This window comes from Scyliorhinus torazame, chromosome 29, assembly GCF_047496885.1.
Source record: "Scyliorhinus torazame isolate Kashiwa2021f chromosome 29, sScyTor2.1, whole genome shotgun sequence".
Lineage (NCBI taxonomy): Eukaryota > Metazoa > Chordata > Chondrichthyes > Carcharhiniformes > Scyliorhinidae > Scyliorhinus > Scyliorhinus torazame.
In genome coordinates this window covers 40,563,047-40,589,230 of record NC_092735.1, presented here as the reverse complement: position 1 = coordinate 40,589,230, position 26,184 = coordinate 40,563,047, and the positions used below count along the sequence as shown (strand labels likewise).

Below are 26,184 nucleotides of genomic sequence, written 5' to 3'. Positions count from 1 at the left end.
GAAATCGACGCCTGCCCCAAGGTTTGCGGCAACACCCCCTTCCCTATCGCCTCCTCAAACATCCCCACCATCAGGGGTGCCAGCTTATCCTTGAATTTTTTATAATATTCCACCGGAAACCCATCCGGCCCTGCCACCTTCCCCGACTGCATCCTCCCAATCGCATCCTTTATCTCCTGCTCCACCATTGCTCCTTCTAATGTCGCCCTGTCCCCCTCCCCTAGCCTCGGGTACTCCAACCCATCCAGAAATTCCTGCACCTCACGGTCTCCCCCGGGTGGCTCTGACTTGTACAGCCTCTCATAAAACTCCTCAAAAACCTTGTTAATCAGCACTGGGGCCACCACCAACTTCCCTGCCCTATCCTTCACCTGAAGAATTTCCCTTGCCGCTGCCTCCCTCCGGAGCTGACCTGCTAACATACCCGCCTTATCTCCATGTTCATAAACTGCACCCCTTGCTCGTCTCAGTTGGCGCACCGTCTTCCTGGTGGACAGTCGGTCGAAGCTCGCCTGTAGTTCCTTCCTCTTTTCCAGCTTCGCCGGGTCCCCCTCCTCTGCATACCTCCTATCTACCTCCAACATCTCATCTATTACCCTATGCCGCTCCAACCTCTCCTCCTTAGCCACCCTAGCCTTAAACAAAATTACCTCACCTCTCACCACCGCCTTTAGAGCCTCCCAGACGACTGCCTTCGACACCTCACCCGTACAATTGAAACCTACGTATTCCTTAATTACCTTTTCAATTTTCTCACAGAATACTTGGTTCCCCAAAAGCCCCACATCCAGTTTCCACCCCGGTCTCTGCGCTGCCCCCTTCTCCAGCACCATATCCACCCAATGTGGAGCGTGATCTGACACTGCAATTGCAGAGTATTCCGACCCCTTGACTCCAGCCAGCAAAGCCTTCCCCACCACAAAAAAGCCGATCCGCGAGTATACCTTATGGACCGCTGAGAAAAACGAATACTCCCGTTCCCTTGGGTGCAGGAACGTCCAAGGGTCCACCCCTCCCATTTCCACCATTAGCCCAGCCAGCGCCTTCGCCCCCCCCCCTGATGGGACCAGCAAGCACGGCCGTGATCTGTCCAACCTTGGCTCCTGCACCAGGTTCCAGTCTCCCCCCACAGTCAGCTCATGCGTGTCTAAGTCGGGAATAGCCCCAACCACCTTCCTCGCGAATCCCACATCGTCCCAATTGGGACCGTAAACACTTAACAGCGCCACTAATCTCCCCTCCAGCGCCCCTGTCAAAATCACATATCTACCCCCTAATCTGCCACCACCTTCTCCATCTGGAAGCGTACCCTTTTGCTGACCAGCACCGCTACCCCTCGAGCCCTTCCATCAAATCCGGAGTGAAACACTTGGCTAGCCCAGCCCTTTTTAAGTCTCACCTGGTCCTTCACCCTCAAGTGAGTCTCCTGCAGCATTGCTACATCGGCTTTCAAACTTTTAAGATGCGCAAGCACCCTTGACCTCTTGACCGGACCTCCTAGACCCCTCACGTTCCACGTGATTATCCTTACTGGGGGTCTCTCACCCGCCCCCCCCACCTTTCTTATCCACCATCACCATACCACCGGGCCCTGCCCCATAAGCCTGACCCGCCCCTTTCCATTGTTAACATCGAACCCCTTCTCCCCCTCCCAAGAACCCCCCTTCAAAAACATCCCCCAACATCCCTCCCTCCACCCCCTCTTGCTCGCCTCGTAGGCCCATTGAAGCCTGCTATCCAGGCTCCAACGTCCGCAGTCCTCCTCTCACCTCACCCCCGTTCACTAACTGACTCTAGTTAGCTAGCGCAGGTGGCTCCCCCCCGCCAATACCTATCGCCCCCTTCCGCCCAGTCCCAGAGAAAGAAACACCAAAACAAACTCAACAATCCAACCCCTACAATTCACTAACATAACATTTAACCGTCGCAACACAGAACGCCATAAACTTGAACTCTGTAACAATGCAAAGAGAAGTAAATTTCAATACAAATCAGTAAAAAGAAAGTTGTAATATTTGTATCCTTCCTTTTTGTTGGTATAAACTTTTGCTGAGCACTGTGAAAAATCGCTTGGAAGGTTTTCCACTGTTCCTCAACTGTTTCACCATAAAGTCTTTGCTCCCAGTCTACCTTAGCTAGTTCTTCTCTCATCCCATTGTAATCTCCTTTGTTTAAGCACAAATCACTAATGTTTGATTTTACCTTCTCACCCTCCATCTGTATTTGTAATTCCACCATATTGTGATCGCTCCTTCCGAGAGGATCCCTAACTATGAGATCATTAATCAATCCTGTCTCATTACACAGGACCAGATCTAGGACCGCTTGTTCCCTCGTAGGTTCCATTACATACTGTTTTCGGAAACTATCGCGGATACATTCTATAAACTCCTCCTCAAGGCTGCCTTGACCGACCTGGTTAAACCAATCGACATGTAGATTAAAATCCCCCATGATAACTGCTGTACCATTTCTATATGCATCCGTTATTTCTTTGTTTATTGCCTGCCCCACCATAATGTTACTATTTGGTGGCCTATAGATTACTCCCATCAGTGATCTTTTCGCTTTACTATTCCTGATTTCCACCCAAATGGATTCAACCTTATCCTCCATAGCACCGATGTCATCCCTTACTGTTGCCCGGATGTCATCCTTAAATAACAGAGCTACACCACCTCCCTTACCATCCACATCCTTAAATAACAGAGTTACACCCCCTCCCTTACCATCCACATCCTTAAATAACAGAGCTACACCCCCTCCCTTACCATCCACATCCTTAAATAACAGAGTTACACCCCCCCCTTACCATCCACATCCTTAAATAACAGAGCTACACCCCCTCCCTTACCATCCACATCCTTAAATAACAGAGTTACACCCCCCCCCTTACCATCCACATCCTTAAATAACAGAGCTACACCTCCTCCCTTACCATCCACATCCTTAAATAACAGAGCTACACCCCCTCCCTTACCATCCACATCCTTAAATAACAGAGCTACACCCCCTCCCTTACCATCCACATCCTTAAATAACAGAGCTACACCCCCTCCCTTACCATCCACATCCTTAAATAACAGAGCTACACCCCCTCCCTTACCATCCACATCCTTAAATAACAGAGCTACACCCCCTCCCTTACCATCCACATCCTTAAATAACAGAGTTACACCCTCTCCCTTACCATCCACATCCTTAAATAACAGAGCTACACCCCCTCCCTTACCATCCATATCCTGAAATAACAGAGCTACACCCCCACCTTACCGTCCACATCCTTAAATAACAGAGCTACACCCCCTCCCTTACCATCCACATCCTTAAATAACAGAGTTACACCCCCTCCCTTACCATCCACATCCTTAAATAACAGAGCTACACCCCCTCCCTTACCATCCACATCCTTAAATAACAGAGTTACACCCCCTCCCTTACCATCCACATCCTTAAATAACAGAGCTACACCCCTCCCTTACCATCCACATCCTTAAATAACAGAGCTACACCCCCCTTACCATCCACATCCTTAAATAACAGAGCTACATCCCCTCCCTTACCATCCACATCCTTAAATAACAGAGCTACATCCCCTCCCTTACCATCCACATCCTTAAATAACAGAGCTACACCCCCCCCTTACCGTCCACATCCTTAAATAACAGAGCTACACCCCCTCCCTTACCATCCACATCCTTAAATAACAGAGCTACACCCCCTCCCTTACCATCCACATCCTTAAATAACAGAGCTACACCTCCTCCCTTACCATCCACATCCTTAAATAACAGAGCTACACCGCCTCCCTTACCATCCACATCCTTAAATAACAGAGCTACACCCCCTCCCTTACCATCCACATCCTTAAATAACAGAGCTACACCCCCTCCCTTACCATCCACATCCTTAAATAACAGAGCTACACCCCCCCCTTACCATCCACATCCTTAAATAACAGAGCTACACCCCCTCCCTTACCATCCACATCCTTAAATAACAGAGCTACACCCCCTCCCTTACCATCCACATCCTTAAATAACAGAGCTACACCCCGTCCCTTACCATCCACATCCTTAAATAACAGAGCTACACCCCCTCCCTTACCATCCACATCCTTAAATAACAGAGCTACACCCCCTCCCTTACCATCCACATCCTTAAATAACAGAGCTACACCTCCTCCCTTACCATCCACATCCTTAAATAACAGAGCTACACCTCCTCCCTTACCATCCACATCCTTAAATAACAGAGCTACACCCCCTCCCTTACCATCCACATCCTTAAATAACAGAGCTACACCCCCTCCCCTTACCATCCACATCTCTAAATAACAGAGCTACACCCCCTCCCTTACCATCCACATCCTTAAATAACAGAGCTACACCACCCGCCCTTACCATCCACATCCTTAAATAACAGAGCTACACCCCCTCCCTTACCTCATCCTACAATCCTTAAATAACAGAGTTACACACCCCCTCCCCTTTCACCATCCACATCTTTAAATAACAGAGCTACACCCCCCTCCCTTACCATCCACATCCTTAAATAACAGAGCTACACCCCCCTCCCTTATGGGCACTACACCGAATGAGAGCATCAATCACAGGACCAGGACCCAGAGGGCTCCACCCCCTCCTCCCTCCGCCTGCACAATCCCCTCCCCGTCAACCCCCCCCTCCACCCGCCCTCCCCTCCACCCTCACCCCCTCTCCCCTCCCTCTTCACCCCCTGTCCCTCTCCCCCCCTCCCCCTCCCTCTCCCCCTCACCCCCTCCCTCCCTCTTCACCCCTGTCCTTCCCCCCCTCGCCCCCTCCCTCTCCCCCTCCTCTCTCCCATCCTCCCCCTCCCTCTCCCCCCTCCCCCCCTCCCCCTCCCCCTCCCCCTCCCTCTCCCCTCCCTCTCCCCCTCCCTCTCCCCCTCCCCCTCCCCCTCCCCTCCCTCTCCCCCTCCCTCTCCCCTCCCTCTCCCCTCCCTCTCCCCCTCCCTCTCCCCTCCCTCTCCCCCTCCCTCTCCCCCTCCCTCTCCCCCTCCCTCTCCCCCTCCCTCTCCCCCTCCCCCTCCCCCTCCCCCTCCCCCTCCCTCTCCCCCTCCCCCTCCCCCTCCCCCTCCCTCTCCCCCTCCCTCTCCCCCTCCCTCTCCCCCTCCCTCTTCCCCCTCCCTCCCTCTTCCTCCCTCCCTCTTCCCCCCTCCCTCTTCCCCCTCCCTCTTCCCCCTCCCTCTTCCCCCTCCCTCTCCCCCTCCCTCTTCCCCCCTCCCTCTCCCCCTCCCTCTTCCTCCCTCCCTCTTCCCCCCTCCCTCTTCCCCCCTCCCTCTCCCCCTCCCTCTCCCTCCCTCCCTCTCCCCCTCCCTCTCCCTCTCCACCCTCCTTCTCCCCCCTCCCTCTCCCCCCTCCCTCTCCCCCTGCCCCCCTCCTCCCCACACCCTCCTCCTCCCTCTCCAACCCCTCCCCCTCCTCTCCATCCCCTCCCCCTCCTCTCCACCCCCTTCCACCCTCTCCACCCCTCTACCGCCATACCCTGTCCCTCCCTTACCACCAGCCCTCCCCTCTCCCCCCTCCTCTCCGCCCCCTCCCTCTCCACCCCCTCCCTCCCCACTCTCCCCTCCCCACCCTCCCTCCCTCTCCCCCTCCCTCTTCCCCCTCCCCCTCCCTCTTCCCCCTCCCCCTCCCTCCCCCTCCCTCCCTCTTTCCCCCATCCCCCTCCCTCCCTCCATCCCCTGCCCACCATCTCCACCCCCTCCCCTCCTTCCAACCCCTCCCGCTCTCTCCATCCCCTCCCCTCCACTCCCTCTCCCTCCCCCTCTCCACTTCCCCTCCCACTCCACCCCCCTCCCCTCCCCCTTCTCCCCCCTCCCTGGCAACAGATCAGTCCTGCCGCTTCTCTCACCCCCCCCCCCCCCCCCCACTCCCACCCACAGTCCTCCCACACCCAGCACATCCCCTCTCTCCCCGGCCAGGTTTAGACCCAGTGATAACCACTGCGCCACCCCTGATTTATATTTATTGTCACGTGTACCGAGGTACAGTGAACAGCATTGTCCTGCGTACAGTCCAGACAGAAAAACACAGGACATACGATAAATACGCAGTGTGAATACAGAGACGTTGTGTATGTGGCCAGTGTTGGTCTCTCAATAATACTCGGAAAACACAGCCGCCCATTCATGGCCTTGTTTGTGTCACTCGCTGCGTTCAAAACTAGTCCGACGTACATGAGAGCAGACTGTCACTAAGAGCAGACTGTCACTAAGAGCAGACTGTCACTAAGAGCAGACTGTCACTAAGAGCAGACTGTCACTAAGAGCAGACTGTCACTAAGAGCAGACTGTCACTAAGAGCAGACTGTCACTAAGAGCAGACTGTCACTAAGAGCAGACTGTCACTAAGAGCAGACTGTCACTAAGAGCAGACTGTCACTAAGAGCAGACTGTCACTAAGAGCAGACTGTCACTAAGAGCAGACTGTCACTAAGAGCAGACTGTCACTAAGAGCAGACTGTCACTAAGAGCAGACTGTCACTAAGAGCAGACTGTCACTAAGAGCAGACTGTCACTAAGAGCAGACTGTCACTAAGAGCAGACTGTCACTAAGAGCAGACTGTCACTAAGAGCAGACTGTCACTAAGAGCAGACTGTCACTAAGAGCAGACTGTCACTAAGAGCAGACTGTCACTAAGAGCAGACTGTCACTAAGAGCAGACTGTCACTAAGAGCAGACTGTCACTAAGAGCAGACTGTCACTAAGAGCAGACTGTCACTAAGAGCAGACTGTCACTAAGAGCAGACTGTCACTAAGAGCAGACTGTCACTAAGAGCAGACTGTCACTAAGAGCAGACTGTCACTAAGAGCAGACTGTCACTAAGAGCAGACTGTCACTAAGAGCAGACTGTCACTAAGAGCAGACTGTCACTAAGAGCAGACTGTCACTAAGAGCAGACTGTCACTAAGAGCAGACTGTCACTAAGAGCAGACTGTCACTAAGAGCAGACTGTCACTAAGAGCAGACTGTCACTAAGAGCAGACTGTCACTAAGAGCAGACTGTCACTAAGAGCAGACTGTCACTAAGAGCAGACTGTCACTAAGAGCAGACTGTCACTAAGAGCAGACTGTCACTAAGAGCAGACTGTCACTAAGAGCAGACTGTCACTAAGAGCAGACTGTCACTAAGAGCAGACTGTCACTAAGAGCAGACTGTCACTAAGAGCAGACTGTCACTAAGAGCAGACTGTCACTAAGAGCAGACTGTCACTAAGAGCAGACTGTCACTAAGAGCAGACTGTCACTAAGAGCAGACTGTCACTAAGAGCAGACTGTCACTAAGAGCAGACTGTCACTAAGAGCAGACTGTCACTAAGAGCAGACTGTCACTAAGAGCAGACTGTCACTAAGAGCAGACTGTCACTAAGAGCAGACTGTCACTAAGAGCAGACTGTCACTAAGAGCAGACTGTCACTAAGAGCAGACTGTCACTAAGAGCAGACTGTCACTAAGAGCAGACTGTCACTAAGAGCAGACTGTCACTAAGAGCAGACTGTCACTAAGAGCAGACTGTCACTAAGAGCAGACTGTCACTAAGAGCAGACTGTCACTAAGAGCAGACTGTCACTAAGAGCAGACTGTCACTAAGAGCAGACTGTCACTAAGAGCAGACTGTCACTAAGAGCAGACTGTCACTAAGAGCAGACTGTCACTAAGAGCAGACTGTCACTAAGAGCAGACTGTCACTAAGAGCAGACTGTCACTAAGAGCAGACTGTCACTAAGAGCAGACTGTCACTAAGAGCAGACTGTCACTAAGAGCAGACTGTCACTAAGAGCAGACTGTCACTAAGAGCAGACTGTCACTAAGAGCAGACTGTCACTAAGAGCAGACTGTCACTAAGAGCAGACTGTCACTAAGAGCAGACTGTCACTAAGAGCAGACTGTCACTAAGAGCAGACTGTCACTAAGAGCAGACTGTCACTAAGAGCAGACTGTCACTAAGAGCAGACTGTCACTAAGAGCAGACTGTCACTAAGAGCAGACTGTCACTAAGAGCAGACTGTCACTAAGAGCAGACTGTCACTAAGAGCAGACTGTCACTAAGAGCAGACTGTCACTAAGAGCAGACTGTCACTGACAGTAACTGGGTGATTGAGTGTGTGATGTCAGAACCCAACATTTAGATAATTCATTAAATTATAAATGTGTTTAAGTGGAAGATTTTGGCACGAATGGTAATTCCTTGTCCTTTGTTTCTGTTTTTAAGGGTTATTGACTCCGCGAGGAGCATCTTCGAATACAGTGAGACGATTTTACACATTTTCTGCGTTGTTTCATGAAAATGAAAATCACTTATTGTCACAAGTAGGCTTCAATGAAGTTACTGTGAAAAGCCCCTAGTCGCCACATTCCGGCGCCTGTTCGGGGAGGCTGGTGCGGGAATTGAACCGTGCTGCTGGCCTGCCTTGGTCTGCTTTCCAAGCCAGCGATTTAGCCCAGTGCTAAACCAGCCCCACATTGTCGGTGCCTGGTCCAAATAATGTGATTTTTTTGCTGTTAGGAGCTTACTGTATCCTGACCCTGTTGATACGACCCCCACCCCTCCATCATAGGGGGTCACCCAGAGCCAGTGATACCTCCACAACATCTGTTCCATGGATCTATATGCCACACCTCAAACCCTTACTCCTTGATGCCTACATTGTGGAGTCATGAGATCAGTATCACAGGAACCGTATCCCAATGACCCATATACCCCATGCTCACTGATTCACATCCTCCTGCCCTCCTTTATGCTCAGCTCACTCCCCATATATCTGAAATAAAACAAAACTATGAATCTCAGAACTTCACAGACTCCGTACCCCACGGATGCAGAACCACAGACCAAACCCCTCAGATCTTTATTTCACTGAACATGAAGATTGAAACTCGCAGGCCTGAGGATTCATGGCTGATTCTGTATCCCAAGGACTGCATACAGGGGATAGTATGGAGACTGATGGGGATGGGAAATGGGATTCCGTTTCACACTCGCTCCTTGGGAGATTTGATGGACGTGTTCAAAATCACGAATGGTTTTGAAAAAGTAAATAAGGAGAAGGCTCAGTAACCAGCGGGACCCCGATCGGAGCTGATTGGCACAAGAACCGGGGGCGAGATGGGAAATGTTCTGAAAGGCTGGGAGGAGGCCAGCACTGACTGTCAAAATGGAATTGAACAAATACTTGGAGTAAAATATTGACAGGGCTTTGGGAAAGCAGCAGGGGGAGTGGGACGGATGGATAATCGCTCTTACAAAGAGCTGGCACATGCAGGATAGCACAGTGGTTAGCACTGTTGCTTCACAGCTCCAGGGTCCCAGGTTCGATTCCCGGCTTGGGTCACTGTCTGTGCGGAGTCTGCACGTTCTCCCCGTGTCTGCGTGGGTTTCCTCCGGGTGCTCCGGTTTCCTCCCACAAGTCCCGAAAGACGTGCTGTTAGGTGAATTGGACATTCTGAATTCTCCCTCTGTGACCCGAACAGGCGCCGGAATGTGGCGACTAGGGGCTTTTCACAGTAACTTCATTGCAGTGTTAATATAAGCCTACTTGTGATAATAAAGATTATTATTATAAAATGTTTAGTTATGAACAGTTGCAGTACCCACGTGTTACACCCGAGGGCGATGTTGTTTGACCGAACCACTGACTGAGCTGAATGAGAATTCCTGCTGAGAACACTGACTCCTAACCTGGGCACTAGTCACAAACCATTTACCCCACAGGTAAGCTCCCTGCCAGTCGGCGTTGGCAGATATTCAGCCATGGGAGAATCACAACTCAGCCAATTTTGTCCTGAACAAATTCACATTCTTTCTGCAACAATTATCACGGACAACGTGAGGAACAGTAAATTTGGCAGCTTGTAGCAATCCTGTTCCTTGTGTGATCCTCTGGGCGATATGAGGTGGGCAGTGTTTGTTTCCTGGAGAATTTGCTGGAGATTAATGTTGCTGTTCTTTCTGCTGATTCAGGGCGAGGATCATTCATCTGCAACTTGCACAAGTTACTCCCACCAACACGTGACTGACATGCGTTCCTCTGTCTCAGCAGATGTACCTGGAGCTCCACACAACAGCACAGGTACAATCAGCAGCACCCTGAGGTGCCACTGGTGTCATTGTGACTACCCACTCCCACTCATTTTGCTCCCTGGTACCATATTATAGAATGGTTACAGCACAGAAAGAGGCCATTCAGCCAGCATGTCCATGCTGACTCTCTACAGGAGCAATTCACCTGCGGATATTCCCACCTTCCTCCGGTGGTCCTCGACATTTTTTGTCTTTACACAACGATCCTGTTCCCTATTGAAATCCTTGCTTGAATCTGCCACCACCACTCTCCGGAATTCCGGATCCCGACCACTCGCTGCCACAACTCTCCGGAATTCCGGATCCCGACCACTCGCTGCCTCTGCCACTCTCCCAGGCAGAGAATTCCGCATCCCGACCACTCGCATTTCTCCTCGTGTCTCAATTGCTTCTTTTGATAATCACCTTAAACGTGTGACCCCTCCGCTTCTTGACCCCTCCGCTTCTTGACCCCTCCGCTTCTTGACCCCTCCGCTTCTTGACCCCTCCGCTTCTTGACCCCTCCGCTTCTTGACCCCTCCGCTTCTTGACCCCTCCGCTTCTTGACCCCTCCGCTTCTTGACCCCTCCGCTTCTTGACCCCTCCGCTTCTTGACCCCTCCGCTTCTTTTTTTTAAAATAATTTTTATTAAGGTTTTCATAAAATATCAATAACAAAATGAAAAAGGAACCCAACAGGGTTAAGTACAAAACACAATCTAGAAAAGCAACCTCCCCAAACCCCTCCCCCGCTGTACATAAATAATCAATTAACATTAACACCCCGACTTAAGACAACCGGTGTATACACCCCCTCAGACCCTCCAGTGTAAATAACATAAACAGGAATAAAGTAACCCCCCCCCCCCCGAGCTGCTGCTGCCACGAAGAGGAAGAGTTCACCCTCCCTAGGGCATCTGCCCACGTCCCCTCTTCGATCTCCTCTCCCAACTCCTCCTCCCACTTACTTTTTACCTCCACCACCGAGGCCTCCTCCTCCTCCTGCATCACCTGGTAAGTTTCCGAGATCTTCCCCTCTCCCACCCACCCCCCCGAGAGTACCCTGTCCTGTACTGTGCGTGGCAGTAGCCGTGGGAATTCCACCACCTGCCGTCTGGCAAACGCCCTTACCTGTAAGTACCTGAAGGTGTTCCCCGGGGGGAGCCCGTAACTTCTCCAGCTCACCCAAGCTCGCGAACTTCCCGTCCACAAACAGGTCCCATAACTTTCGTATGCCTGCCCTGTGCCACCCCGAAAACCCTCCACCTGTTCTTCCTGGGGCGAACCGGTGGTTCCCCCGTAATGGGGTCCACGCCGAGGCCCTAACATCCCCCCTATGCCGCCTCCACTGCCCCCACATTTTGAGGGCCGCCACCACCACCGGGCTCGTGGTATACCTCCTTGGAGGGAGCGGCAGCGGCACCGTTGCCAGCGCCCCCAGATTCGTACCCACACAGGACGCCGTCTCCAGCCTCTTCCATGCAGCCCCCTCCCCCTCCATCACCCACTTGCGCACCATCATCGCATTGGCGGCCCAGTAGTACTCAGAGGTTGGGCAGCGCCAGCCCACCCCCTATCTCTACTCCGCTCCAGGAACACCCTTCTCACCCTCGGAGTCCCTCGCGCCCACACAAACCCCATTATACTCCTGTTAACCCGCCTGAAAAAAGCCTTCGGGACAAACATGGGGAGGCACTGGAACAGGAACAAAAACCTTGGGAGCACCGTCATTTTGATTGACTGCACCCTACCCGCCAAGGACAGCGGCAACACGTCCCACCTCTTGAACTCCTCCTCCATTTGATCCACCAGCCTTGTAAAGTTAAGCCTATGCAGGGCCCCCCAGCTCCTGGCCACCTGGACCCCCAAATATCTGAAACTCCTCTCTGCCCTTTTTAATGGGAGCTCGCCAATCCCCCTCTCCTGGTCCCCTGGGTGAACCACGAACAGCTCGCTCTTCCCCATATTGAGCTTGTACCCCGAAAAGTCCCCGAATTCCCTAAGCATCCTCATTACCTCCGGCATTCCTCCCACCGGGTCCGCCACATACAGCAGCAGGTCGTCCACATAAAGCGACACCCTATGCTCCTCCCCACCCCGCACCAACCCCCTCCAGTTCCTCTACTCTCTCAGTGCCGTAGCCAGGGGTTCAATCGCCAGTGCGAAGAGCAGGGGGGACAGGGGACACCCCTGTCTCGTCCCTCGGTGCAACCGAAAGTACTCGGACCTCCTCCTATTTGTGGCCACACTCGCCATCGGGACCTCGTACAACAGCCTAACCCACCTGACAAACCCCTCCCCAAACCCGAACCTCTTCAGCACCTCCCACAGGTACCCCCACTCTACCATATCGAAGGCTTTCTCAGCGTCCATCGTCACCACTATCTCCGCCTCCCCCTCCCTCGCCGGCATCATGCTAACGTTCAGGAGCCTCCGCACATTCGCGTTCTACTGCCTCCCCTTCACAAACCCCGTCTGGTCTTCATGGATTATCTGCGGCACACAATCCTCAATCCTCGTGGCTAAGACCTTCGCCAGCACCTTGGCATCTACATTTAGCAAGGAAATCGGTCTGTAAGACCCACACTGCAGGGGATCCTTGTCCTGCTTCAGGATCAAGGAGATCAGTGCCCGGGACATTGTCGGGGGTAAAGCCCCCCCCTCCCTTGCCTCATTAAAGGTCCTAACTAACAGCGGGCCCAACAGGTCCATATATTTTTTATAGAACTTGACCGGGAAACCGTCCGGCCCCAGTGCCTACCCCCCCTGCATGCTTCCTATCCCTTTGATCAGCTCCTCCAGCCCAATCGGGGCCCCAAGTCCCGCCACCAGTCCCTCTTCCACCTTTGGAAACCTCAATTGGTCCAGGAAACGGCCCATCCCTCCCTCCTCCCGTGGGGGCTCGGATCGGTACAATTCCTCGTAGAAGTCCCTGAAGACCCCATTGATGCCAACCCCATTCCGCACCATGCTCCCTCCCCTGTCCTTAACTCCCCCGATCTCCCTAGCTGCGTCCCGCTTCCGAAGCTGATGCGCCAGCATCCGGCTTGCCTTTTCTCCATACTCGTAAATCGCCCCCTGGGCCTTCCTCCACTGCACCTCCGCCTTCCTGGTGGTCACCAGGTCGAATTCGGCCTGGAGGCTGCGCCTCTTCCTCAACAATCCTTCCTCGGGCACCTCCGCATACCTCCTGTCTACCCTCACCATCTCCCTCACGAGCCTCTCCCTCCCTTGCCTCATTAAAGGTCCTAACTAACAGCGGGCCCAACAGGCAACAAATACGATGGGTTAACTATTACCTAATCTCTAACCCTCCCTTTAACCCACTCCACCCTCTAGACACACACACAGATAAACAAACACAGAGGGGAAAGAAGGGGGTAAAATAACAATGACAGTAACAGGATAAGAGTCTTTGTTTCACTGGGGTGCCTCCCAGTTAGTTTCTTCTTCCAGTCTTGGCTTTCAGTTTGTGATAGTTTGCACTTTAGATTCACAAAAATACCAGACAGCCCGCATTCAAGAGAGAGACAGAGAGAGAGAGAGAGCAGAGAGAGAGAGAGAAGAGAGTGCAGAGAGAGAGAGAGAGCAGAAACAGAAAGAGATAGAGAGCAGAGAGAGAGAGAGCAGATAGAGAGAGAGAGAGAATAGAGAGAGCGAGCAAAGAGAGAGAGAGCAGAAACAGAGAGAGAGAGAGCAGAGACCGTGAGAGAGAGCGCTGAGAGAGCAGAGAGAGAGAGCAGAGAGAGAGAGCAAGCCGAGACAGAGAGAGAGAACAGAGAGAGGAGAGAGAGAGGGAACAGAGAGAGCAGAGAGAGAGAGTGAGAGAGACACAGAGAGAGAGAGCGCAGAGAGCAGAGAGAGACAGAGCAGAGAGAGAGAGCAGAGAGAGAGCGCACAGAGAGAGAGAAAGATCAGAGAGAGAGTGAGAGAGTGAGAGAGAGAGAGCGAGGGAGAGAGCAGAGAGAACGCGCAGAGAGAGAGAGAAAGAGCAGAGAGAGAGAGAGAAAGGGGGCTGCTTCCACCTGAGGGTCCAGCCACTTCTCCTGGGTTCTCTCTGAAAAGCTCCACCTGACAGGAACCAATCGCTATTGTTGCCGAGCAGAATACTGTCCCTGGCCAATCCAATGGCCACCATCTTGGGTGCCATAAAGTCTGGGTTCTTCCGCCCAAAATACAAAACTTTATAACACAGTGTACTATTTTGACAGTTTGAGCTCCTTACTTCCTCTGCTCGATTTAAATGTATGTCTCCATTAATGATCCATGGACCAGAAGTGATAAAGACAAAATAGAAGAAATAGGAACTAAGGGAATGAAAAGGAAGGACCTTTACACTAGAAGCTTCCCCACTACCTGAGTTAAACTTCAGATTACCTGTAGTTGCTGGGATTATCTTTGCATCCCTTTTTGAATAACAATATAATATTTGCAGATCTCCAGTCCCCTGGCACGATCCTTCAATCTAAGGAAGACCTCAAAATGATCGCAGTCACTGGTTTTCACTGGGGTACAGATTCCATGGATTGTGACTCACACTGGGGCACATTCCATAGAACCTGGTTCTGCTGGGGTTTGAGTCAATAGTTGCTGCCTCTGATTTATTCCAAATTGCACAAACTCTGACTGTGTCAGGGCACAGGTTCCGCGTAGACTGAATCTGACTGAGGTGCTGGCCATGTTCTGATTTTCTTTGTCCTTTTGTTTAATTCAGAAATTTCCCAGGAAACTGCAATGGTACAGGCGCAGGAATGTCCACTCTGCAGTCAAAACTTCCCCGCTGATCAAATAGTGGAACACGCAGCGTTCTGCAATGGACCCAGTTACAGCAGGATTCCGGAGCGAGAGATTCCCAGTTACAGCAGGATCCCGGAGCGAGAGATTCCCAGTTACAGCAGGATCCCGGAGCGAGAGATTCCCAGTTTCAGCAGGATCCCGGAGCGAGAGATTCCCAGTTTCAGCAGGATCCCGGAGCGAGAGATTCCCAGTTACAGTAGGATCCCGGAGCGAGAGATTCCCAGTTTCAGCAGGATCCCGGAGCGAGAGATTCCCAGTTTCAGCAGGATCCCGGAGCGAGAGATTCCCAGTTACAGTAGGATCCCGGAGCGAGAGATGCCCAGTTACAGTAGGATCCCGGAGCGAGAGATGCCCAGTGAGGAAGCCAGCAACGCAATGACACTCTTTTGGAGGTACATACAGTTTAACGATCCTCCGAATGGCTCATAATGGTCACCAGCAATCTCCAGGCGACAAATGCCCGTCACAAAGATTTTGTTCTCTCCAACTCTCTGTGACTCTCTCTCTCTCTCTGACTGTCTCGGACGGTCTTGCTGACTCTCTAACACTCTCTCTGTCTCTCTCTGACTGTCTTGCTGACTCTCTAACACTCTCTCTGTCTCTCTCTGACTGTCTTGCTGACTCTCTAACACTCTCTCTGTCTCTCTCTGACTGTCTTGCTGACTCTCTAACACTCTCTCTGTCTCTCTCTGACTGTCTTGCTGACTCTCTAACACTCTCTCTGTCTCTCTCTGACTGTCTTGCTGACTCTCTAACACTCTCTCTGTCTCTCTCTGACTGTCTTGCTGACTCTCTAACACTCTCTGTGTCTCTCTCTGACTGTCTTGCTGACTCTAACACTCTCTGTCTCTCTCTGACTGTCTTGCTGACTCTAACACTCTCTCTGTCTCTCTCTGACTGTCTTGCTGACTCTCTACCACTCTCTCTGTCTCTCTCTGACTGTCTTGCTGACTCTAACACTCTCTGTCTCTCTCTGACTGTCTTGCTGACTCTCTAACACTCTCTCTGTCTCTCTCTGACTGTCTTGCTGACTCTAACACTCTCTCTGTCTCTCTCTGACTGTCTTGCTGACTCTCTACCACTCTCTCTGTCTCTCTCTGACTGTCTTGCTGACTCTAACACTCTCTCTGTCTCTCTCTGACTGTCTTGCTGACTCTAACACTCTCTGTCTCTCTCTGACTGTCTTGCTGACTCTCTAACGCTCTCTCTGTCTCTCTCTGACTGTCTTGCTGACTCTCTAACACTCTCTCTGTCTCTCTCTGACTGTCTTGCTGACTCTCTATCACTCTCTCTGTCTCTCTCTGACTGTCTTGCTGACTCTAACACTCTCTCTATCTCTCATTGACTGTCTTGCTGACTCTCTAACACTCTCTCTGTCTCTCTCTGACTGTCTTGCTGACTCTAACACTCTGTCTCTCTCTGACTGTCTTGCTGACTCTCTAACACTCTCTGCCTCTCTCTGACTGTCTTGCTGACTCTAACACTCTCTCTGTCTCTCTCTGACTGTCTTGCTGACTCTCTAACACTCTCTGCCTCTCTCTGACTGTCTTGCTGACTCTAACACTCTCTCTGTCTCTCTCTGACTGTCTTGCTGACTCTAACACTCTCTCTGTCTCTCTCTGACTGTCTTGCTGACTCTAACACTCTCTCTGTCTCTCTCTGACTGTCTTGCTGACTCTAACACTCTCTCTGTCTCTCTCTGACTGTCTTGCTGACTCTCTAACACTCTCTCTGTCTCTCTCTGACTGTCTTGCTGACTCTAACACTCTCTCTGTCTCTCTCTGACTGTCTTGCTGACTCTCTAACACTCTCTGCCTCTCTCTGACTGTCTTGCTGACTCTAACACTCTCTCTGTCTCTCTCTGACTGTCTTGCTGACTCTAACACTCTCTCTGTCTCTCTCTGACTGTCTTGCTGACTCTAACACTCTCTCTGTCTCTCTCTGACTGTCTTGCTGACTCTCTAACACTCTCTGCCTCTCTCTGACTGTCTTGCTGACTCTAACACTCTCTCTGTCTCTCTCTGACTGTCTTGCTGACTCTAACACTCTCTCTGCCTCTCTCTGACTGTCTTGCTGACTCTAACACTCTCTCTGTCTCTCTCTGACTGTCTTGCTGACTCTAACACTCTCTCTGTCTCTCTCTGACTGTCTTGCTGACTCTCTAACACTCTCTCTGTCTCTCTCTGACTGTCTTGCTGACTCTAACACTCTCTCTATCTCTCATTGACTGTCTTGCTGACTCTCTAACACTCTCTCTGTCTCTCTCTGACTGTCTTGCTGACTCTAACACTCTCTGTCTCTCTCTGACTGTCTTGCTGACTCTCTAACACTCTCTCTGTCTGTCTTGCTGACTCTAACACTCTGTCTCTCTCTGACTGTCTTGCTGACTCTAACACTCTCTCTGTCTCTCTCTGACTGTCTTGCTGACTCTCTAACACTCTCTCTGTCTGTCTTGCTGACTCTAACACTCTGTCTCTCTCTGACTGTCTTGCTGACTCTAACACTCTCTCTGTCTCTCTCTGACTGTCTTGCTTACTCTCTAACACTCTCTCTGCCTCTCGCTGACTGTCTTGCTGACTCTCTAACACTCTCTCTGCCTCTCTCTGACTGTCTTGCTGACTCTAACACTCTCTCTGTCTCTCTCTGACTGTCTTGCTGACTCTAACACTCTCTCTGTCTCTCTCTGACTGTCTTGCTGACTCTCTAACACTCTCTCTGTCTCTCTCTGACTGTCTTGCTGGCTCTAACACTCTCTCTGTCTCTCTCTGACTGTCTTGCTGACTCTCTAACACTCTCTCTGTCTCTCTCTGACTGTCTTGCTGACTCTAACACTCTCTCTGTCTCTCTCTGACTGTCTTGCTGACTCTAACACTCTCTCTGTCTCTCTCTGACTGTCTTGCTGACTCTCTAACACTCTCTCTGTCTCTCTCTGACTGTCTTGCTGACTCTAACACTCTCTCTGACTGTCTTGCTGACTCTCTAACACTCTCTCTCTCTGACTGTCTTGCTGACTCTAACACTCTCTCTGTCTCTTTCTGACTGTCTTGCTGACTCTAACACTCTCTCTGTCTCTCTCTGACTGTCTTGCTGACTCTCTAACACTCTCTGTCTCTCTCTGACTGTCTTGCTGACTTTCTAACACTCTCTGTGTCTCTCTCTGACTGTCTTGCTGACTCTAACACTCTCTCTGTCTCTCTCTGACTGTCTTGCTGACTCTCTAACACTCTCTCTGTCTCTCTCTGACTGTCTTGCTGGCTCTAACACTCTCTCTGTCTCTCTCTGACTGTCTTGCTGACTCTATCACTCTCTCTGTCTCTCTCTGACTGTCTTGCTGACTCTAACACTCTCTCTGTCTCTCTCTGACTGTCTTGCTGACTCTATCACTCTCTCTGTCTCTCTCTGACTGTCTTGCTGACTCTAACACTCTCTCTGACTGTCTTGCTGACTCTCTAACACTCTCTCTCTCTGACTGTCTTGCTGACTCTAACACTCTCTCTGTCTCTCTCTGACTGTCTTGCTGACTCTCTAACACTCTCTCTCTCTGACTGTCTTGCTGACTCTAACACTCTCTCTGTCTCTTTCTGACTGTCTTGCTGACTCTAACACTCTCTCTGTCTCTCTCTGACTGTCTTGCTGACTCTCTAACACTCTCTGTCTCTCTCTGACTGTCTTGCTGACTTTCTAACACTCTCTGTGTCTCTCTCTGACTGTCTTGCTGACTCTAACACTCTCTCTGTCTCTCTCTGACTGTCTTGCTGGCTCTAACACACTGTTTCTCTCTGACTGTCTTGCTGACTCTAACACTCTCTCTGTCTCTCTCTGACTGTCTTGCTGACTCTATCACTCTCTCTGTCTCTCTCTGACTGTCTTGCTGACTCTAACACTCTCTCTGACTGTCTTGCTGACTCTCTAACACTCTCTCTCTCTGACTGTCTTGCTGACTCTAACACTCTCACTGTCTCTCTCTGACTGTCTTGCTGACTCTAACACTCTCTCTGTCTCTCTCTGACTGTCTTGCTGACTCTCTAACACTCTCTCTGTCTCTCTCTGACTGTCTTGCTGACTCTAACACTCTCTCTGTCTCTCTCTGACTGTCTTGCTGACTCTCTAACACTCTCTCTGTCTCTGTCTGACTGTCTTGCTGACTCTAACACTCTCTCTGTCTCTCTCTGACTGTCTTGCTGACTCTAACACTCTCTCTGTCTCTCTCTGACTGTCTTGCTGACTCTCTAACACTCTCTCTGTCTCTCTCTGACTGTCTTGCTGACTCTAACACTCTCTCTGTCTCTTTCTGACTGTCTTGCTGACTCTAACACTCTCTCTGTCTCTCTCTGACTGTCTTGCTGACTCTCTAACACTCTCTGTCTCTCTCTGACTGTCTTGCTGACTTTCTAACACTCTCTCTGTCTCTCTCTGACTGTCTTGCTGACTCTAACACTCGCTCTGTCTCTCTCTGACTGTCTTGCTGACTCTCTAACACTCTCTCTGTCTCTGTCTGACTGTCTTGCTGACTCTAACACTCTCTCTGTCTCTCTCTGACTGTCTTGCTGACTCTAACACTCTCTCTGTCTCTCTCTGACTGTCTTGCTGACTCTAACCCTCTCTCTGACTCTCTCTGACTGTCTTGCTGACTCTAACACTCTCTCTGTCTCTCTCTGACTGTCTTGCTGACTCTCTAACACTCTCTCTGTCTCTCTCTGACTGTCTTGCTGACTCTAACACTCTCTCTGTCTCTCTCTGACTGTCATGCTGACTCTCTAACACTCTCTCTCTCTGACTGTCTTGCTGACTCTAACACTCTCTCTGTCTCTCTCTGACTGTCTTGCTGACTCTCTAACACTCTGTCTCTCTCTCTCTGACTGTCTTGCTGACTCTCTAACACTCTCTCTGTCTCTCTCTGACTGTCTTGCTGACTCTAACACTCTCTCTGTCTCTCTCTGACTGTCTTGCTGACTCTAACACTCTCTCTGTCTCTCTCTGACTGTCTTGCTGACTCTAACACTCTCTCTGTCTCTCTCTGACTGTCTTGCTGACTCTCTAACACTCTCTCTGTCTCTCTCTGACTGTCTTGCTGACTCTCTAACACTCTCTCTGACTGTCTTGCTGACTCTCTAACACTCTCTCTGTCTCTCTCTGACTGTCTTGCTGACTCTCTAACACTCTCTCTGTCTCTCTCTGACTGTCTTGCTGACTCTAACACTCTCTCTGTCTCTCTCTGACTGTCTTGCTGACTCTCTAACACTCTCTCTGTCTCTCTCTGACTGTCTTGCTGACTCTAACACTCTCTCTGTCTCTCTCTGACTGTCTTGCTGACTCTAACACTCTCTGTGTCTCTCTCTGACTGTCTTGCTGACTCTCTAACACTCTCTCTGTCTCTCTCTGACTGTCTTGCTGACTCTATCACTCTCTCTGTCTCTCTCTGACTGTCTTGCTGACTCTAACACTCTCTCTGTCTCTCTCTGACTGTCTTGCTGACTCTCTAACACTCTCTCTGTCTCTCTCTGACTGTCTTGCTGACTCTCTGACACTCTCTCTGTCTCTCTCTGACTGTCTTGCTGACTCTCTAACACTCTCTCTGTCTCTCTCTGACTGTCTTGCTGACTCTCTAACACTCTCTCTGTCTCTCTCTGACTGTCTTGCTGACTCTCTAACACTCTCTCTGTCTCTCTCTGACTGTCTTGCTGACTCTAACACTCTCTCTGTCTCTCTCTGACTGTCTTGCTGACTCTCGAACACTCTCTCTGTCTCTCTCTGACTGTCTTGCTGACTCTCTACCACTCTCTCTGTCTCTCTCTGACTGTCTTGCTGACTCTCTAACACTCTCTCTGTCTCTCTCTGACTGTCTTGCTGACTCTAACACTCTCTGTCTCTCTCTGACTGTCTTGCTGACTCTAACGCTCTCTCTGTCTCTCTCTGACTGTCTTGCTGACTCTCTAACACTCTCTCTGTCTCTCTCTGACTGTCTTGCTGACTCTCTATCACTCTCTCTGTCTCTCTCTGACTGTCTTGCTGACTCTAACACTCTCTCTGTCTCTCTCTGACTGTCTTGCTGACTCTCTAACACTCTCTCTGTCTCTCTCTGACTGTCTTGCTGACTAACACTCTGTCTCTCTCTGACTGTCTTGCTGACTCTAACACTCTCTCTGTCTCTCTCTGACTGTCTTGCTGACTCTCTAACACTCTCTCTGTCTCTCTCTGACTGTCTTGCTGACTCTCTAACACTCTCTGCCTCTCTCTGACTGTCTTGCTGACTCTAACACTCTCTCTGTCTCTCTCTGACTGTCTTGCTGACTCTCTAACACTCTCTCTGTCTCTCTCTGACTGTCTTGCTGACTCTAACACTCTCTCTATCTCTCATTGACTGTCTTGCTGACTCTCTAACACTCTCTCTGTCTCTCTCTGACTGTCTTGCTGACTCTAACACTCTCTGTCTCTCTCTGACTGTCTTGCTGACTCTCTAACACTCTCTCTGTCTGTCTTGCTGACTCTAACACTCTGTCTCTCTCTGACTGTCTTGCTGACTCTAACACTCTCTCTGTCTCTCTCTGACTGTCTTGCTGACTCTCTAACACTCTCTCTGTCTCTCTCTGACTGTCTTGCTGACTCTCTAACACTCTCTCTGCCTCTCTCTGACTGTCTTGCTGACTCTCTAACACTCTCTCTGCCTCTCTCTGACTGTCTTGCTGACTCTAACACTCTCTCTGTCTCTCTCTGACTGTCTTGCTGACTCTAACACTCTCTCTGTCTCTCTCTGACTGTCTTGCTGACTCTCTAACACTCTCTCTGCCTCTCTCTGACTGTCTTGCTGACTAACACTCTCTCTGTCTCTCTCTGACTGTCTTGCTGGCTCTAACACTCTCTCTGTCTCTCTCTGACTGTCTTGCTGACTCTAACACTCTCTCTGTCTCTCTCTGACTGTCTTGCTGACTCTAACACTCTCTCTGTCTCTCTCTGACTGTCTTGCTGACTCTCTAACACTCTCTCTGTCTCTCTCTGACTGTCTTGCTGACTCTAACACTCTCTCTGTCTCTCTCTGACTGTCTTGCTGACTCTAACACTCTCTCTGACTGTCTTGCTGACTCTCTAACACTCTCTGTCTCTCTCTGACTGTCTTGCTGACTTTCTAACACTCTCTGTGTCTCTCTCTGACTGTCTTGCTGACTCTAACACTCTCTCTGTCTCTCTCTGACTGTCTTGCTGACTCTAACACTCTCTCTGTCTCTTTCTGACTGTCTTGCTGACTCTAACACTCTCTCTGTCTCTCTCTGACTGTCTTGCTGACTCTCTAACACTCTCTGTCTCTCTCTGACTGTCTTGCTGACTTTGTAACACTCTCTGTGTCTCTCTCTGACTGTCTTGCTGACTCTAACACTCTCTGTGTCTCTCTCTGACTGTCTTGCTGACTCTAACACTCTCTCTGTCTCTCTCGGACTGTCTTGCTGACTCTCTAACACTCTCTGTCTCTCTCTGACTGTCTTGCTGACTTTGTAACACTCTCTGTGTCTCTCTCTGACTGTCTTGCTGACTCTAACACTCTCTGTGTCTCTCTCTGACTGTCTTGCTGACTCTAACACTCTCTCTGTCTCTCTCGGATTGTCTTGCTGACTTTCTAACACTCTCTGTGTCTCTCTCTGACTGTCTTGCTGACTCTAACACTCTCTCTGTCTCTCTCTGACTGTCTTGCTGACTCTATCACTCTCTCTGTCTCTCTCTGACTGTCTTGCTGACTCTAACACTCTCTCTGACTGTCTTGCTGACTCTCTAACACTCTCTCTCTCTGACTGTCTTGCTGACTCTAACACTCTCACTGTCTCTCTCTGACTGTCTTGCTGACTCTAACACTCTCTCTGTCTCTCTCTGACTGTCTTGCTGACTCTCTAACACTCTCTCTGTCTCTCTCTGACTGTCTTGCTGACTCTAACACTCTCTCTGTCTCTCTCTGACTGTCTTGCTGACTCTCTAACACTCTCTCTGTCTCTGTCTGACTGTCTTGCTGACTCTAACACTCTCTGTCTCTCTCTGACTGTCTTGCTGACTCTAACACTCTCTCTGTCTCTCTCTGACTGTCTTGCTGACTCTCTAACACTCTCTCTGTCTCTCTCTGACTGTCTTGCTGACTCTAACACTCTCTCTGTCTCTTTCTGACTGTCTTGCTGACTCTAACACTCTCTCTGTCTCTCTCTGACTGTCTTGCTGACTCTCTAACACTCTCTGTCTCTCTCTGACTGTCTTGCTGACTTTCTAACACTCTCTCTGTCTCTCTCTGACTGTCTTGCTGACTCTAACACTCTCTCTGTCTCTCTCTGACTGTCTTGCTGACTCTCTAACACTCTCTCTGTCTCTCTCTGACTGTCTTGCTGACTCTAACACTCTCTCTATCTCTCATTGACTGTCTTGCTGACTCTCTAACACTCTCTCTGTCTCTCTCTAACTGTCTTGCTGACTCTAACACTCTCTGTCTCTCTCTGACTGTCTTGCTGACTCTCTAACACTCTCTCTGTCTGTCTTGCTGACTCTAACACTCTCTCTATCTCTCATTGACTGTCTTGCTGACTCTCTATCACTCTCTCTGTCTCTCTCTGACTGTCTTGCTGACTCTAACACTCTCTCTGTCTCTCTCTGACTGTCTTGCTGACTCTCTAACACTCTCTCTGTCTCTCTCTGACTGTCTTGCTGACTCTCTAACACTCTCTCTGCCTCTCTCTGACTGTCTTGCTGACTCTAACACTCTCTCTGTCTCTCTCTGACTGTCTTGCTGACTCTAACACTCTCTCTGTCTCTCTCTGACTGTCTTGCTGACTCTCTAACACTCTCTCTGCCTCTCTCTGACTGTCTTGCTGACTCTAACACTCTCTCTGTCTCTGTCTGACTGTCTTGCTGGCTCTAACACTCTCTCTGTCTCTCTCTGACTGTCTTGCTGACTCTAACACTCTCTCTGTCTCTCTCTGACTGTCTTGCTGACTCTAACACTCTCTCTGTCTCTCTCTGACTGTCTTGCTGACTCTCTAACACTCTCTCTGTCTCTCTCTGACTGTCTTGCTGACTCTAACACTCTCTCTGACTGTCTTGCTGACTCTCTAACACTCTCTCTCTCTGACTGTCTTGCTGACTCTAACACTCTCTCTGTCTCTTTCTGACTGTCTTGCTGACTCTAACACTCTCTCTCTCTGACTGTCTTGCTGACTCTCTAACACTCTCTGTCTCTCTCTGACTGTCTTGCTGACTTTCTAACACTCTCTGTGTCTCTCTCTGACTGTCTTGCTGACTCTAACACACTGTTTCTCTCTGACTGTCTTGCTGACTCTAACACTCTCTCTGTCTCTCTCTGACTGTCTTGCTGACTCTATCACTCTCTCTGTCTCTCTCTGACTGTCTTGCTGACTCTAACACTCTCTCTGACTGTCTTGCTGACTCTCTAACACTCTCTCTCTCTGACTGTCTTGCTGACTCTAACACTCTCACTGTCTCTCTCTGACTGTCTTGCTGACTCTAACACTCTCTCTGTCTCTCTCTGACTGTCTTGCTGACTCTCTAACACTCTCTCTGTCTCTCTCTGACTGTCTTGCTGACTCTAACACTCTCTCTGTCTCTCTCTGACTGTCTTGCTGACTCTCTAACACTCTCTCTGTCTCTGTCTGACTGTCTTGCTGACTCTAACACTCTCTCTGTCTCTCTCTGACTGTCTTGCTGACTCTAACACTCTCTCTGTCTCTCTCTGACTGTCTTGCTGACTCTCTAACACTCTCTCTGTCTCTCTCTGACTGTCTTGCTGACTCTAACACTCTCTCTGTCTCTTTCTGACTGTCTTGCTGACTCTAACACTCTCTCTGTCTCTCTCTGACTGTCTTGCTGACTCTCTAACACTCTCTGTCTCTCTCTGACTGTCTTGCTGACTTTCTAACACTCTCTCTGTCTCTCTCTGACTGTCTTGCTGACTCTAACACTCTCTCTGTCTCTCTCTGACTGTCTTGCTGACTCTCTAACACTCTCTCTGTCTCTGTCTGACTGTCTTGCTGACTCTAACACTCTCTCTGTCTCTCTCTGACTGTCTTGCTGACTCTAACACTCTCTCTGTCTCTCTCTGACTGTCTTGCTGACTCTAACCCTCTCTCTGACTCTCTCTGACTGTCTTGCTGACTCTAACACTCTCTCTGTCTCTCTCTGACTGTCTTGCTGACTCTCTAACACTCTCTCTGTCTCTCTCTGACTGTCTTGCTGACTCTAACACTCTCTCTGTCTCTCTCTGACTGTCATGCTGACTCTCTAACACTCTCTCTCTCTGACTGTCTTGCTGACTCTAACACTCTCTCTGTCTCTCTCTGACTGTCTTGCTGACTCTCTAACACTCTGTCTCTCTCTCTCTGACTGTCTTGCTGACTCTCTAACACTCTCTCTGTCTCTCTCTGACTGTCTTGCTGACTCTAACACTCTCTCTGTCTCTCTCTGACTGTCTTGCTGACTCTAACACTCTCTCTGTCTCTCTCTGACTGTCTTGCTGACTCTCTAACACTCTCTCTGTCTCTCTCTGACTGTCTTGCTGACTCTCTAACACTCTCTCTGTCTCTCTCTGACTGTCTTGCTGACTCTCTAACACTCTCTCTGTCTCTCTCTGACTGTCTTGCTGACTCTCTAACACTCTCTCTGTCTCTCTCTGACTGTCTTGCTGACTCTAACACTCTCTCTGTCTCTCTCTGACTGTCTTGCTGACTCTCTAACACTCTCTCTGTCTCTCTCTGACTGTCTTGCTGACTCTAACACTCTCTGTGTCTCTCTCTGACTGTCTTGCTGACTCTCTAACACTCTCTCTGTCTCTCTCTGACTGTCTTGCTGACTCTATCACTCTCTCTGTCTCTCTCTGACTGTCTTGCTGACTCTAACACTCTCTCTGTCTCTCTCTGACTGTCTTGCTGACTCTCTAACACTCTCTCTGTCTCTCTCTGACTGTCTTGCTGACTCTCTGACACTCTCTCTGTCTCTCTCTGACTGTCTTGCTGACTCTCTAACACTCTCTCTGTCTCTCTCTGACTGTCTTGCTGACTCTCTAACACTCTCTCTGTCTCTCTCTGACTGTCTTGCTGACTCTCTAACACTCTCTCTGTCTCTCTCTGACTGTCTTGCTGACTCTAACACTCTCTCTGTCTCTCTCTGACTGTCTTGCTGACTCTCGAACACTCTCTCTGTCTCTCTCTGATTGTCTTGCTGACTCTAACACTCTCTCTGTCTCTCTCTGACTGTCTTGCTGACTCTAACACTCTCTCTGTCTCTCTCTGACTGTCTTGCTGAC

At 50.3% G+C, this 26,184-nt stretch overlaps 1 protein-coding gene across 7 annotated transcripts in view; it reads left to right on the top strand.

Moving 5' to 3' along the window:
- LOC140404101 (uncharacterized) overlaps window positions 1-26,184 on the top strand; it is a 214,929-nt gene that overhangs the window by 128,919 nt on the left and 59,826 nt on the right. For all 7 annotated transcript variants that reach the window (XM_072492512.1, XM_072492510.1, XM_072492509.1 and 4 more), the window contains 3 exons: window positions 8,257-8,291; window positions 10,006-10,114; window positions 14,818-15,292. In XM_072492512.1, coding sequence (XP_072348613.1) covers window positions 8,257-8,291; window positions 10,006-10,114; window positions 14,818-15,292 — 619 coding nt within the window. The remainder of the gene's footprint in view (window positions 1-8,256; window positions 8,292-10,005; window positions 10,115-14,817; window positions 15,293-26,184) is intronic.